We start from the raw sequence: 13,276 nt of genomic DNA, 5'->3' as shown, positions 1-13,276 counted from the left end.
GTTAAGGGTTTCCAGATCTGACTTGAAATTTCAGTGAGAAGATGATGTTAGAAAGATACTTTACCATTTTCTTATCTAGAGTTGCTAAACAATGCTAGAGGGTGAACTGGGCAGCTACTAATGGCATAACCTGAGTTTGCCCAGTTCTGTCAATAGTTGGAGATGTAGCTGTTTTATACAAGGAACAAAATCAACATGGCAGCTCAGGGTTTTTACACTGGGCTGACAAGAATGATAGAGCAATTAATAATATCTCCTGGCTGGTTTTCAGAGAAGACTGGGCTCTGATTACTTATTTTAAAGTCTTTTGTACAATTAGTTTGCAGGCAATATAATTTTCTCACTTACTTCTTAATAGAATCTTGCAGCTAGCTGGCTGATAGAATAACAGGGTATATGTAAAACTCCTGCCTGAAGTGCCAATGGATAATTTGTATATTCCTTTCAGTAGCTTAATGGACTTTCACAGTTTGGCAGTTAAAGGGCTGAATAATGTAAATTAGCATGACGTTTCAAAATAAAAATATATGTCAAATTCTCACTCCCCACACATGTTGCCCCACATTGTTATAATGCATTGGGATTTATGTCGGTGCTGAGTTCCTTTTCTTTCCATATCGACACAGAATATTTTATTTTAAAGCATCTGCTTATTTTGCTAATGATTTTAATTTTATTAGCTGGACCAAAAGGCATGAAAATATAAATGACACAAAGGGCAATAAAAGTGAGATTTACCCTTTAAAAAAAAAAGAGAGAGAACTACTTTGAAATAATAGCATCTGTGCTTGTGTTAGCAATTAGAGTGTTAAAACATACAATACATAATCTGCAGTCTGTCTGCTTTTAAATGCCCCAAATCATAAAATCTTTTCATGTGGCTCAAATTATGCATGGATAAGGGCATCACATTTTTATGTTACAAAGATAAAAAATGGCCCAAAATAACCTAAGGTTTTTAAGATCTCTTGTGTGATGTATGGGGCTCCAAGATGAGTTTGATAATTAGTAAAACACATTTTGTGGGGGGGAGAGGGTGGTTTCTCAGTCACTGGGAGTGATTGGGCATTGCTGAGGCCCTGGGGACCATTTTGGCAACTGGTTGGTGGGTGGGGGAGAAGTGGGAGGAGACATGGATTAACATGTTTGGACCTTCATCAAAGTTCAGGGCATAGAGGGCCACAGCAGAAAAGAAGATAGAGTGCTGACAAAGACAGGTCCATTAAAAGTGCAGGGTCATATGCAATGGCTCCCTAGCACATGTGATCCTCAAAGATGAAAAGTAACCTCATGAATATCAGTAGTGGGAAAATGGCTTTGGAAACAGACCCAAAACTGTGGGATGAGGCAAAGGAGGAGGTTTATGAAACAGGCGCTTTTCTGGAAATACAGGAGATCATTACTAGAATACTTGATAGAAAGATAATACTCAACCTTTACATAGCACTCTTCATCAGTACATCTCAAAGTACATTAATCCCCATTTTACAGATGCCAGAACTGAGGGACAGAGAAGTGAGGTGGCTGGTCCAAAGGCAGACAACCAGTCAGTGGCAGAGGGGGACTTAAACCCAGGTCCTTCTGGCTCCCACTTTAGTGCTGTAGCCACTGGACCACGCTAGCTCTTGAAGAAAAAAAGGATGAAAGAATGGAGATGAGCGCTAAGAGAGATACGCAAAGCATATTTCAGACTGGTGGGCAAGGAGGCAGGGAAGATGTATACAAACACAAAAATTAATCCAAAGCATAGGCAAACTCCACTGGTTTATTCATGGAAAGACAGATCACTCAGCTAGAGATGTAGTGTACATATGTCTGCTTCGATACATAGAAACAGTTGGCCACCATTTTGCTGTATTTCTTCAACAGCCACAAAATGGTGGGACAAGGGAACTGAACTAGTAGCCATATTTCATATCTATGTCATCCTTTACACCTGCGATTAGGTACATCCTTCCCAAATATCACTGTATCCAACTGATAACTTACTTTGTCCTTTTTTTCTGAAAATGTATTTTTCAAAGTAATAAAAATATGCTCAAACAAACAGAGAAAAATATGATTTGCTTTTTGGCAAAATAATATTAACTGGTTAAAATTTAAAGATCATAAAACTTGTCAGGTGTTGGGGAAAATATTTGTATAACCAAAAGTACTTTCCCCTTTAAACTCACAACTGCACAAATTCTGTTGTTTCATTACTACAGATGCCATGGTTCATAAATCTCAGAGGCAGCAAACAGTGAGGTACATACAGCCTGAAGACAGTTGCTCCAATAAATGCTTTGAGGCCTGCTCAGATCTCCATGCATTTGAAATTATGCATATAAGTGCCAGTTGAGGAAAGCACTTACCCACATGTTTAATTTTAAGCATACCATTGTGCCATTGACCATTAATTAAAGTTAGGTATGTGCTTAAGTCTGCTTCACAGAATCGAACCCATAATTCCCTATGCAACACGATGAAAAAAAATCATACACAGAGCTTTACTCCCCTCAGTCACACCTGAAGCTATACTCAAGGCATTTGAAGGTGTAATACTCAAGGCATTAGAGTACTGCTGCAGACTGGAAAGGAAAGAATAAATGAGTTCAGGAAATCTAATGACAGATATAAAAGAAGATCCAGGCTGAGAGAGAAGAAGAAAATCTGTTTGGAAGGAAGAATAGTCCACCTACAGGCAAGAAAGCAGAGGCAATTCTAAAGGCATACGAGGTTACAATTCTATATGGTGGGAAAGTAGAGTCAATAATGAGGAGTGAAAACTGAACAGAATAAAATGAGGGGATTTAATCCAGGGAATGGCTCAGACTCAAACTGATTACAACCATCTAATGTACCCTTCTGACATGTCCTTTCTACTTACATTCAAAAAGCATTCCTACTGTATGCACTATTTGTTCCTGCAGAATTCTGCAACATAAACTCTTTTTAAAGATTTGGGTGCTTTTTTCATCCTTAATAGGACCCTACATTGGCTGATACCCAATAAAAAAAATCATTGGATTCCTTCTTTCAGACAGTCTCTCCTAGGCTGGCTGCCATCTTCAAAACTTGCCCACGCTTTTCTGTGGACTCTGTGATCCAGGAAAGCCCTTGAAGAGAGCTATAGCCATGATTACAACAAAGATAGGGGAGCTGCCTGGGAATCAATGACCAAAAAGAAGCATAGAAAGGCAGTGAAGGGATTGCAAGTCACAGGGTCCCGACTATGAGAGAGAGTGGATTAGACTATGGTGCTCAGACACCATGGTGATGAGCATGGTATAAGGATCTTAACAGAACAGAATGCTTTCGGAGAATATGAGGGAAGGAGGACACTGTAAAAGTACCAGGTTGACTGAGAAACAGGGCGGGGAAGAAGGCCTCAACTGGGTTAGAAAACACATCAGAATTTTTGATACCTTAACAAAACTGAACCAAGGAACCAAATAACATTTGTACAGAGGTTAAAGTCTGAATTCTTCAAAACTTGGTCCTTGCTCATGCACATAGAGCTGGAAGTCAAAGTGACTACTTGCATGAATAAAAAAAATACTCACAAGAATACGATTTTGAAAGATTGAACCTAAGTATGAATTTTAAGTATAACTCCAATTGACAAATTCTTAAGGGTCCTCAACCAGGCCTCTAGTTGTGCACTTCTAATGTTGTAGTTGGAAGTCTAAATTCTGTCATGTCTCATCTGTAGCTGATTAAGCCGACAAATGATGTGTCCACATTTTTGCACCCAGTTGACCACAGTAACAAAATTGCATATGCACAATTAGATATTGTTTTCTAATTTTGGCTCTAAAGGTCTTCAGTTTTAAAGTCTCTAAAACCTGTTAAACATAATAGTAGTTTCCTTGCCTTTTAAAAAGGAAAAACAAAAAAAGTGGCTGATTTTGAAACATCTATATTCAAGCTCAAAACATTTAACCAAGGAATCCAGCCTACAATATGTGACCCTCACTAAATTTACATTTAAAAAGGAGTCAGTATTGTGTTGTAGAAGAACTAACAAAATGTTCAAAACTTGAAAAGTATTCTTTTCAAACTTTTTGTAGCACCAGTAATAAACAACATACATGCAGATTTGAGAAGAAAATATAAAGATATTGTTCAGTGTTGAATTACATTAAATGATGGGTTCAGCTGCCTAATTTTACAGTAAACAAGTATCCAACATCCTAGGGAGGTGGTAGAATCTCCTTCCTTAGAGGTTTTTAAGGTCAGGCTTGACAAAGCCCTAGCTGGGATGATTTAACTGGGACTTGGTCCTGCTTTGAGCAGGGGGTTGGACTAGATGACCTTCTGGGGTCCCTTCCAACCCTGATATTCTATGAACATCACAAAGACCACCACAACTGGCACTATGGGACTGATACCTCCTAGATGTGCCAAGTGTCATTGACTCCCACTGGAGTCAACTTACCTGTCTTCAATGGGAAATGAGTGCACTCAGGCCATCTCAAGATGTGTTCTGAACCTTACTGAATCATGACCTGCTTGGCAGTCATAGCATAGATGTCTAAGAAGCATGGAGGCTGAAAACTTGAAGTTTTCATTAAACTAAATAAATAAAGAGCCAGATTTTCAGCCTTCAGGTAGGTGCATAGGTCTAGGGCTGGGCCTCTGAGTATGACAGTTTTCTCTCAAAGCTAGTGATATTCCATCCAGGTCAGTGTTGAACTATATTGATAGGGTAGTGTGGAGAAATTTGCACGTCTCCTGCCTTGTTGCTATTTCATGGATACACAGAGAACTTCAGTCTCCAGGACTGTCACTCTGGCAACTTTCACCAGCAATAAAAATTAATTTTAGAAAATGTATAGGCAGATATTTAAAAAAAAAAATCATGTGCTGGCTAAGACCTTGTGTGCCTAGTTTCAATCTGTACTGCATTTTACAGGCGAGTCAAACACCTTCAGAAATTCAAGTTCATAACACAAATGGAGAACTAGCTCTAATTATAATGGCATTAATCTGTCTCTTCCTTTTCCAGTTTTTCTGATGAGTTTTAAACAGCAGGCAGAAACAGTCCTCGTTCCCATTTTCAGCTAAGCTAAATGCAGCACATAATTTACAATGCTGTAAAGGAAGCAGGGATAGTAAAAATGATAGAACCAGCACTACATTTTTAAATTTCTCTCTGGTTCCCAGATTTTAGCATGTTTATATTTACTGTCTCATCTTGTTTTGCTGCCACAGTTGTGCAGTTACATGATGAAGGGATGTACAGGAAGAGAATTAAAAACACTTTCTCAATAACTTCACTGCTTGCTTAAATATTCTTTGAAATAAATGCTGATGCAAAGACTTTTACTTATATCAGGAAGGTGAATGAATTAATCAGGTAATGCTGGATTCAGGTAACAGCATAAGGTTCACTGGCAGGCTGCCATTTTTGCACTAAAGTCAAGATCCATGGCTCAGTGATTCCTAGCTCTCACCAAGATTCCTAGCTCTCACCTCTACCATTTTATAAAAATCATAATCCTGATTAAGATACTGGAAAACAATGAAGTCTTATTTAATTTGTTTTCATTTCCTCAAGAAAACGTTATGTGGACATTACAGATGGAGTCAGCTGAGCAGTGTGTAAATTAACCTTTGGAAGCCACTTTGGTCACGTGCAACCCAGAACCAAACTTTATGTCGCCCATTTTAAATGTCACCATATCTGAATTTACATAAGTAGCTGTATCTTTACTGATTACCTTGCTGATTAAAAAAAAAGTTTACTATAAAGCATTCATTGATTTGCAGATCAAATTGGCTCAGCAATGTGTAAACACAGTACTCAAAAGAGGGTTGAAAAACCTGATCGTTAACGAAGTAAAAAGAACTTTGAATAACGAAAGAGGTCAACCCAAGGTGTCTGTCTTATAGTTTGAACAAGGTTTGACATGTACTTTAGGAACTATACTACTGCAGAACTGTAGAGCTGCAAGTTTTTTGATAATCAACATGAAATGAGACAGCAGACTCAGTACAGTTCCTAATGAAAAGGTGTTCACAAGGCAATGATGATGACCAAGTTGGAATGCTTCTTAGCTGCCTTAGATGGACAAGGATTGAACAGGGATGAGGCTCATAAATTAGATAGTAAGTAAAAGACAGTAGGGACTCAATAGCTATGTTTTAACTATCTATGCATTAATAGAAGACTGCAGTCTCCAGTGCTGTCCATCCAATACCTTTAATGAAAAATAAATTTAAAAACCACCCTAGAATCTGGAAACATGACAATTGTGACTCCAAAATATTTAAACTTTTGTAGCATTTTTCCTTTGGTCAATGATTAATTTTACACCACAAATCTTCCCACCAGGCTGCTGCCTCAGCAGTTGTGTTTTTTCTTGTTGTATTTTCATGCTAGGTTGAAGATGACAATCATCTGGGAGATGGGGGTAAAGGGGTTAATCAATTTAGGGAAAAAAAGAAAACACCTGAACCTTTCAAAGCTCATGGACCCCATCCGGTTCCCATGGAAACCAACAGGACCTTTGTGCCTGTAACTTAATAAAAGTTTCGCCCAAAGAGATGGCAGAGCAACTATATATTATTAAATGCAACAATGTGTAATCTGAAGTAATACAACAAAATACGAGTCAGGAAATTTAAATTTAATGTTCCTACACCAAGAATAATTTGGCAACATTGGCATATGTAGTAACTTCTATTCAAATTTTTGTCTTGTTAAATGGGTTTTTGATATCTTTGTTGCTAAATGTTCATTACAAAATATACAGGACGTGCAACACTGTCAGAGGCCCAGCACGAGGCCTATGCACCTACCTGAAAGCTGAAAATGTTCCCATTTATTTATTAGAATGAAAGGTGTGTTTTCAAGATACCACAGAATGCATCAAAAACTGCAGCGAGACCCTAAAAATCAATGGACCTGTGACTAGTCTATTTTCTAATGTTCCTGATGTTAAGCCAATTTGGCGGTGGATTTGGCTGCTTGTATGAATTTCTGAGACATTTGCAGTCCCCCCTCATGTAAATTATCCAAGAAGCAACCTAAGAGCAGCAACCCTGTAAGTGCTTGGCTGAGCAGAGAGAACATCCAGTTCTCCCTTCCTCTATGTGATGTCAGATGTGGGGTGTATGTGTGTGCAGAACTTCATTTAATTTTACTCAGGCTATAAGCAGATGGTCATTGTGTACATTCAACTGTGGTTTTTCAATCAATCACATAATTATTTAGTTTAAAATATTTTCCAGAACCTGTTGCTACCTCTCATCAAGAATTATTTCCATGCATTTTTTCAAAATTCAGCTGGTTTTGGATTATCTGCCTGAAAAACTCAAAAAGGGACTCAGGATAGATTTCCCCCCCACCATCTTATAAAGCAAAAAAAAAAAAAGAAGAAGAAAAAAGAAAGACTAATTGCAGTTTCCTCAAATTTAAGAACAAAATTACCTCAGACTGAGAACAAGTATGGAATGTTCAAAATGAAAAATAAAAATTTGAGCAAATCGTTATTGTCTGAAAGCAAGGAGCTATCACTTTTGTTACTAGTGAAACTGTCCTTTAACAATTCATATTAAAGTGAAATTCACCTACTCGGGGCTGATCCAGCTCCACTGAAGGCAATGGAAAGTGCAAAGTGGATCAGGCTGTAAGCGAGCATAATACTCACCTTCAACCTAATTTTATCAAGTTCAAACTTGATTCCATTGTAGTCAATGGGAGTGTTGTCAGTGACATCAATGGGGAGTGGCATTGTACTTTGCAGCCTGAGCTAATTTAATAGTTTATGAATGATAACTTGGAAAGGTTTGATAAGTGAAACATGGTCTTTTTTTCCCTGAAATCTAGATTAATTTCCCATCAGAATGGAAATATTAACGTTTGAAAGGAGCAATTCTTTTATTTGAGATAAGCAATTTTTATATACTCAGTCTTAGTAGTTGGTTCTTCAAGCGCGCCTGTTTTCTATTCTATATTTATGTTCCTCTTTGTGCATGTCTATTTTCTTACTTATGCTTATTCAATTATCAACTAATTTTTTTAAACAGATGGAGAAGGAGGCGAAGTGTGATATGAACCACAAAGTGAAATTATATAGTGAGAAATTGCCTTTAGGAACATTAGGACAAATTCTGCCCTTTGTATCAAATGACTGCCAAAGAAATCAAGGGAGCCATTCATACATGTTCAAAGGTAGAATTTGCCCCTAGAATTATAAAGAGTACCTTTGCCTTAGTTACTTTAGTTCACCTATAATGTCCTAGGGGGTTGACCCACTAAAGTGCTCAAATTCCATTATCTTGAACGGGATTTGGAAACACTCATCACTTTGTTGGCTTGGACCTTTAGTCAATAACTTAAATGAAGGCGCCGCCTTGTCATATGAAGGTGGCACCTTTCTAGCCCTACTTTGAATTCCTTTATTACTGTGCCAGTCAATGCCGTTATTTACAACATTGCATTTTTTGTCTTTATATTACTGTGCAGTGATGCATGCTGATGCAGCTAGTGCTGTATCCCTACTGAAAGCTTTTGCACAGCTGCCAGTTATAACTTGAGCTGGGTGGACAAGTCCAGAGAGCTAATTTGGAGAATGACATCTGACTTATGGTTCAGTACCCAGAAACTTGCTGTCTATGATGTGGTGTAAAACTGAAGCAAAGACTTTACTGAGTTAAAGATTTTAGTGGAATTTTTTATTAATGAAGGTAAATCTAAAATAATTATATATCTGTTTTGTAGGATAGTTATTGCACGGTAATCAAATAACAGTTCTTTATTAAAGCCCTGTTAATTGAAGTTTAACAGCTACATACTATCTGCTTCTCCATTGTATAAACTGTTGAGCTTTGCTGATAACATTCTTGAAGGTCAAAGGAAATTATTTAACTCAAAAGGTTTGATTATTACGAAGCTGAGGCCACAGATCAGCATACACTTTCTACATGTGCAACTGCCATACCTGTGCACTCAAGCTGGTTATTTAATGAACAAATGGATCTAACCACATGTATGATAACTGCCCAAAGTGTCTGCAAAGTTTAGGGAACCTGGGCCCAGGGCTGGCTCCAGCTTTCTTGCCGCTCCAAGTGGCAAAGAAAAAGAAAAGAAGCAGGACCCGCCGCCGAATTGCCGCCAAAGAGAGAGAGAGGGAGTGAAGGGCCTGCAGCTGAATTGCCACTGAAGATGCAGACGTGCCGCCCCAATCATGGACACAGTGCCACCCCTTTCTATTGGCCGCCCCAGGCACCTGTTTTCTTCGCTGGTGCCTGGAGCCGGCCCTGAGTGGGCCTCAACTTTCTGAAAATCAGACCCATAACAACTGCAATGCAGTGTTTCTCTTTGGAATTTGGACCAAACAGTGACTATTTCATTAACATCCAATGACTGCCTTATACTAACATAGACCCCAATGCAGTAAAGCTCTTAAGCACGTGTTAACTTTAAGCATATGCTTAAGTTCCATTGACTTTCACTGAACTTTAATCACATGCTTAAGGGATATATTTACTGAAGGTTGGACAAGTATGCAATAATATAGGTATTTACTCTAGGGATGTTAAACTTCCAGTAACATACTCTTAATCATTGTCTGGTATCTAGCTAGATAACAGGAATACAATGTCCTGTTTTGGGTCCAATCCAGTACGCCTCATCCAAGAAAAACTTCCAGTTGATTCTAGTATGAAAATGTCTCATTGATTTCAACAGGAGTTTTGCCTGAGAGCCCAGTATTGCTGATCCACATCAGGGTTCTTGGTCACAAGCCCGGCACTTGAGAGCCTCTTTGGGGAATGCAGTGTCTTGCATTGCTCTGCAAAAGACACCTGACCTCCAGAAGGCTTCAAAAGCAGCAGCATCTGGCACTCCTCAGTGCGAGGGATTGTATGCTTGCAACAATGCAAAGTCTTGCAGGGGGTGGGGGGGAGAGACGCAAGAGGGGAATTAAACAGAAACAAAAGGGGGATTCTCAAGGCTCCTAGAGGGTGCAAGAACCACCCTCTGGGAATGGTTAAATCAAAACAACATCCATTATCTGTCCCTCAATTTTACATTAAATAATTAGTTACATATTTGAGACACTTCAGTGAAAATTTTCAAATGTAGGTGCCCGGAGTTGGGTAATTAAATCCAAATTTAAGCTCTTCAGTAAAAGTGGCCTTATTTTCAAAGGTACTGAGCCTCCGCCTCCCACCACCAACTCCCATTCCCTTCACAGAGCGTTCCAGCTATTCAGCACATCTGATAATCAAGCACCTTTTATTTAGGTGTCTAAATATGGGATTTAGGTGCCTAATTTTAGGCACCCAAGCCTGACCTTAATTCAATGTGACACTAAGTTCCTGTATAATAACTACAGACCAGGCATGGCTTTGCATTCTTTAAACAAAGCACCGGCAATTCTGCTTGAGAAGATGCTATCTAAAGGAGGACAGAAGGTTATTTGGACTCCACTGGTTCCACAGCTAGAACAATGGACATGCAAATTGTCCCATTCATACTTACTTATGCCAAAATATGTAGAGGCTTTGTAATGAGCATCAGGAGCAGGTTTGTTATGTGGGCTATTAAGCAGAGACCAAAGCCTGCTAATTTACTTCACTTAGGATGTAATCTGACAGATATTTGGTGAATCTGGTTAAGGCTGGAGTAGTATCTTAGAGGTGAAAGGCCAGTAACTAATCCACTGAAGCACACAAAACACTACAGCATTACATTTGGTTTTGTCTTTAAATGGATTAGAGTTTTAAAAAAAAATAAACTGGATTTTTCTAACAATTTAAGTGCCTCAGTGCTACAGCTCAGAGCAAGATGTGCCACACGGTGCTTATGCACAACAAGGGTATGTTGAAGGAGGCCCACTCAAGAGGTAGCCATAGCAACCTTCAGAAAACAACCAGTTTTCTTAACAGCAATTATTTATCAGTGTCCATGGGGATCTCTTATGGAAAAAAAAAATCTGAAGATGCCTAGGGTGCCAGATAGCTTTACCTTCCTTTGACAGTAAAAAGAGAAATGATTTTAGGCCCAGAATTACAGTCCTTACTCGGACAAAACTCCCACTGAAGAATGAAGGAGTTTTGCCTGAGTAAAATCTGTAGGACCAGATACTGTAAATATAAAGAAACAATTTACGGGAGGGAGAAGGAACAGGAGTTACACAGGGCTGTAAAGTTTTACTTTGGACAAGAGAGAAGTGGTGATCAGCACTTACCTTGAATTGTCCTCTTGAAGAAAGCTTTGCAGGCCTCACATGAAGCCACCCCATAGTGGTACCCTGACGCAATGTCACCACACACCAAACACAGTCTTTTGGGCATCGAGTTCAGCATATATTCACACTTGGTCTGGGAATCTTCAGCAATGGTGCTAGAGCAGTCATCATATCGTTTCCTGACAGGCCCATTGCCGCCAAGCCCTGCAGCGGAAGGGTAGAGGGGTGGTGAGTCCAGCCCATTCTGATGTCCATTCATGGTTGAACTGTAGCTCCCGCTGGCGTCTGAAGAGCCACCAGGGCTATGGTGGTTGATGCTGTCCGTCAAAGAGGCAGGGCTTGATGGTTCCGTCTTGATATATGACGAACAGCTGGAATCAATGTGTCGATCTTTGCTTGACATTCTGCAGAGAAGCCTGCATTGTGGGAGAGGTAGGGACGGAGGGAGGGAGAAGAATCTGTGTATTAAAGACAGCGCTCTTTAAGATTGCTCTGCAAGGGCTAGGGACCGCACATCATTCATTCATTAGTCAATACCTCTTGTTCTACATGAAGGTAATCAGCATAAGGGCATGACAGAGCTTTATCAAAGCTTCAGACAGGCAGTAAACAAAAACTTTAAAGAGACCAAATCCTGTTTTCTCTCCGTTCTTTCTGCTTCACTATTTCAAACCAACTCTCTAAATTTTGAACTTGTCATCCAGTGAGTCAGGAATTCACAAACCCATTTGATTACTAGAATTTTTTTCATTTGCCCCTCCCTCACTGCATTTTTCCTTGCACAAATTCCACTATTGACAGAATCAAACATTTCTGAGTTTGAAGTGATAAATGTTGTGCTCAATAATTACTGTTTGTCAGCACGTTTCAATAAAGCATAACTACATCATCTATTGATCTGACCATGGAATTGAAGAATAAGTCTCCCAATTACTTTTATTATTAACATTTCTTTATTAGGTATATCTATTTAGTAATGAAGTAACATCATCTCAGGATTCTAACAATAATTGAGGTTGGACACTAGTTTCACAAAATCTAAGTGGAATGATTCATCATCTCTGGCTGCAATTACTTTTTAGCCATTATCCTCAGACTAACCAGTAATAACTATGCCAGCACCCCATATATCTACGGTTCTAGAGGAGCTGACATTTTACTTTTTACTTTCTGGGTTAAAAAAAAAAAGGAGGAAATGGATAAAAGTTTTATCTTTCAAAGGGTGAGATCCTTGATTGCCCTATTTCTTAATTCTTGCCTTTAGAGTTGAGCATGGGAAGCAGAGCAACAAGACATTTGATCTGACAAATTAGCTCTCTGTCAAGAAAAAAAACACACCTTCTTTCCTTTTCTTTCCCGTATGTAAAGCTAAATGTCCTTTTTTTGGCAGGAGGCAGGGGGTTGGAGGGTAGAATAATATTTAGAAAGGTTATGATCAGATATTACCTTCCCTGTCTGTTATTGTGATTACTAAGCCACAGTGGCAAATGGCGTGCTGGGCAAAGCCTTTGTCACTCCCAATTCACAGAAGAGCAAGTCTCAGATGACTTTTTCTCAGATGAATGCAACCACTATATAAGTCCACCCACATGTGGTTATACTATTATTTTGGAAACAACTACATTAAAATCAAGTGTAGTTACGTTTGCAGCAGGTAATTTGGCAGACAAAATAATTTCACATTAGTTTTGAGATGTTATATCTCTTCTCTTGCTCATATTTATGTGCCATAATAAAATTCAGATGCAGCTTTAAGCTCTGGTGCCAAATTCACCAGTGTAAATCAGAAAGAAATCCAGCCACTAGATTTCAGTTTATTCTTACACGACAGATATCAAGATCAGAATTTGGCCCCTCACTAGAAACATTCACTTAGAGTAAGATTTACCCTATATTTAAAGTGGGATTTAGGTGGTCATAGGGCCTTCGTCATTGGGGTGAATTTTACCAAAAAGACTATAAAAAACAAATTGCATGTGAATATGAAACCAACAACAGATTGATGAGTGGACACTTCATTCACTACACCTAAACACTATATTTATTTGGGATCGGGAGGGAGCAAAACATTCGGTGTCAGCACATACACCAAG

At 38.9% G+C, this 13,276-nt stretch overlaps 1 protein-coding gene across 8 annotated transcripts in view; it reads right to left on the bottom strand.

Moving 5' to 3' along the window:
- Window positions 1-13,276, bottom strand: part of ESRRG (estrogen related receptor gamma) — a 522,927-nt gene that overhangs the window by 159,759 nt on the left and 349,892 nt on the right. For all 8 annotated transcript variants that reach the window (XM_043511752.1, XM_038397483.2, XM_038397484.2 and 5 more), the window contains one exon: window positions 11,184-11,599. In XM_043511752.1, coding sequence (XP_043367687.1) covers window positions 11,184-11,599 — 416 coding nt within the window. The remainder of the gene's footprint in view (window positions 1-11,183; window positions 11,600-13,276) is intronic.

Source organism: Dermochelys coriacea, chromosome 3 (assembly GCF_009764565.3).
Source record: "Dermochelys coriacea isolate rDerCor1 chromosome 3, rDerCor1.pri.v4, whole genome shotgun sequence".
In the NCBI taxonomy this organism is placed as follows: Eukaryota; Metazoa; Chordata; order Testudines; family Dermochelyidae; genus Dermochelys; species Dermochelys coriacea.
The sequence above is the reverse complement of the archived record's forward strand: the minus strand, read 5'-3'. Positions and strand labels throughout refer to the sequence as shown.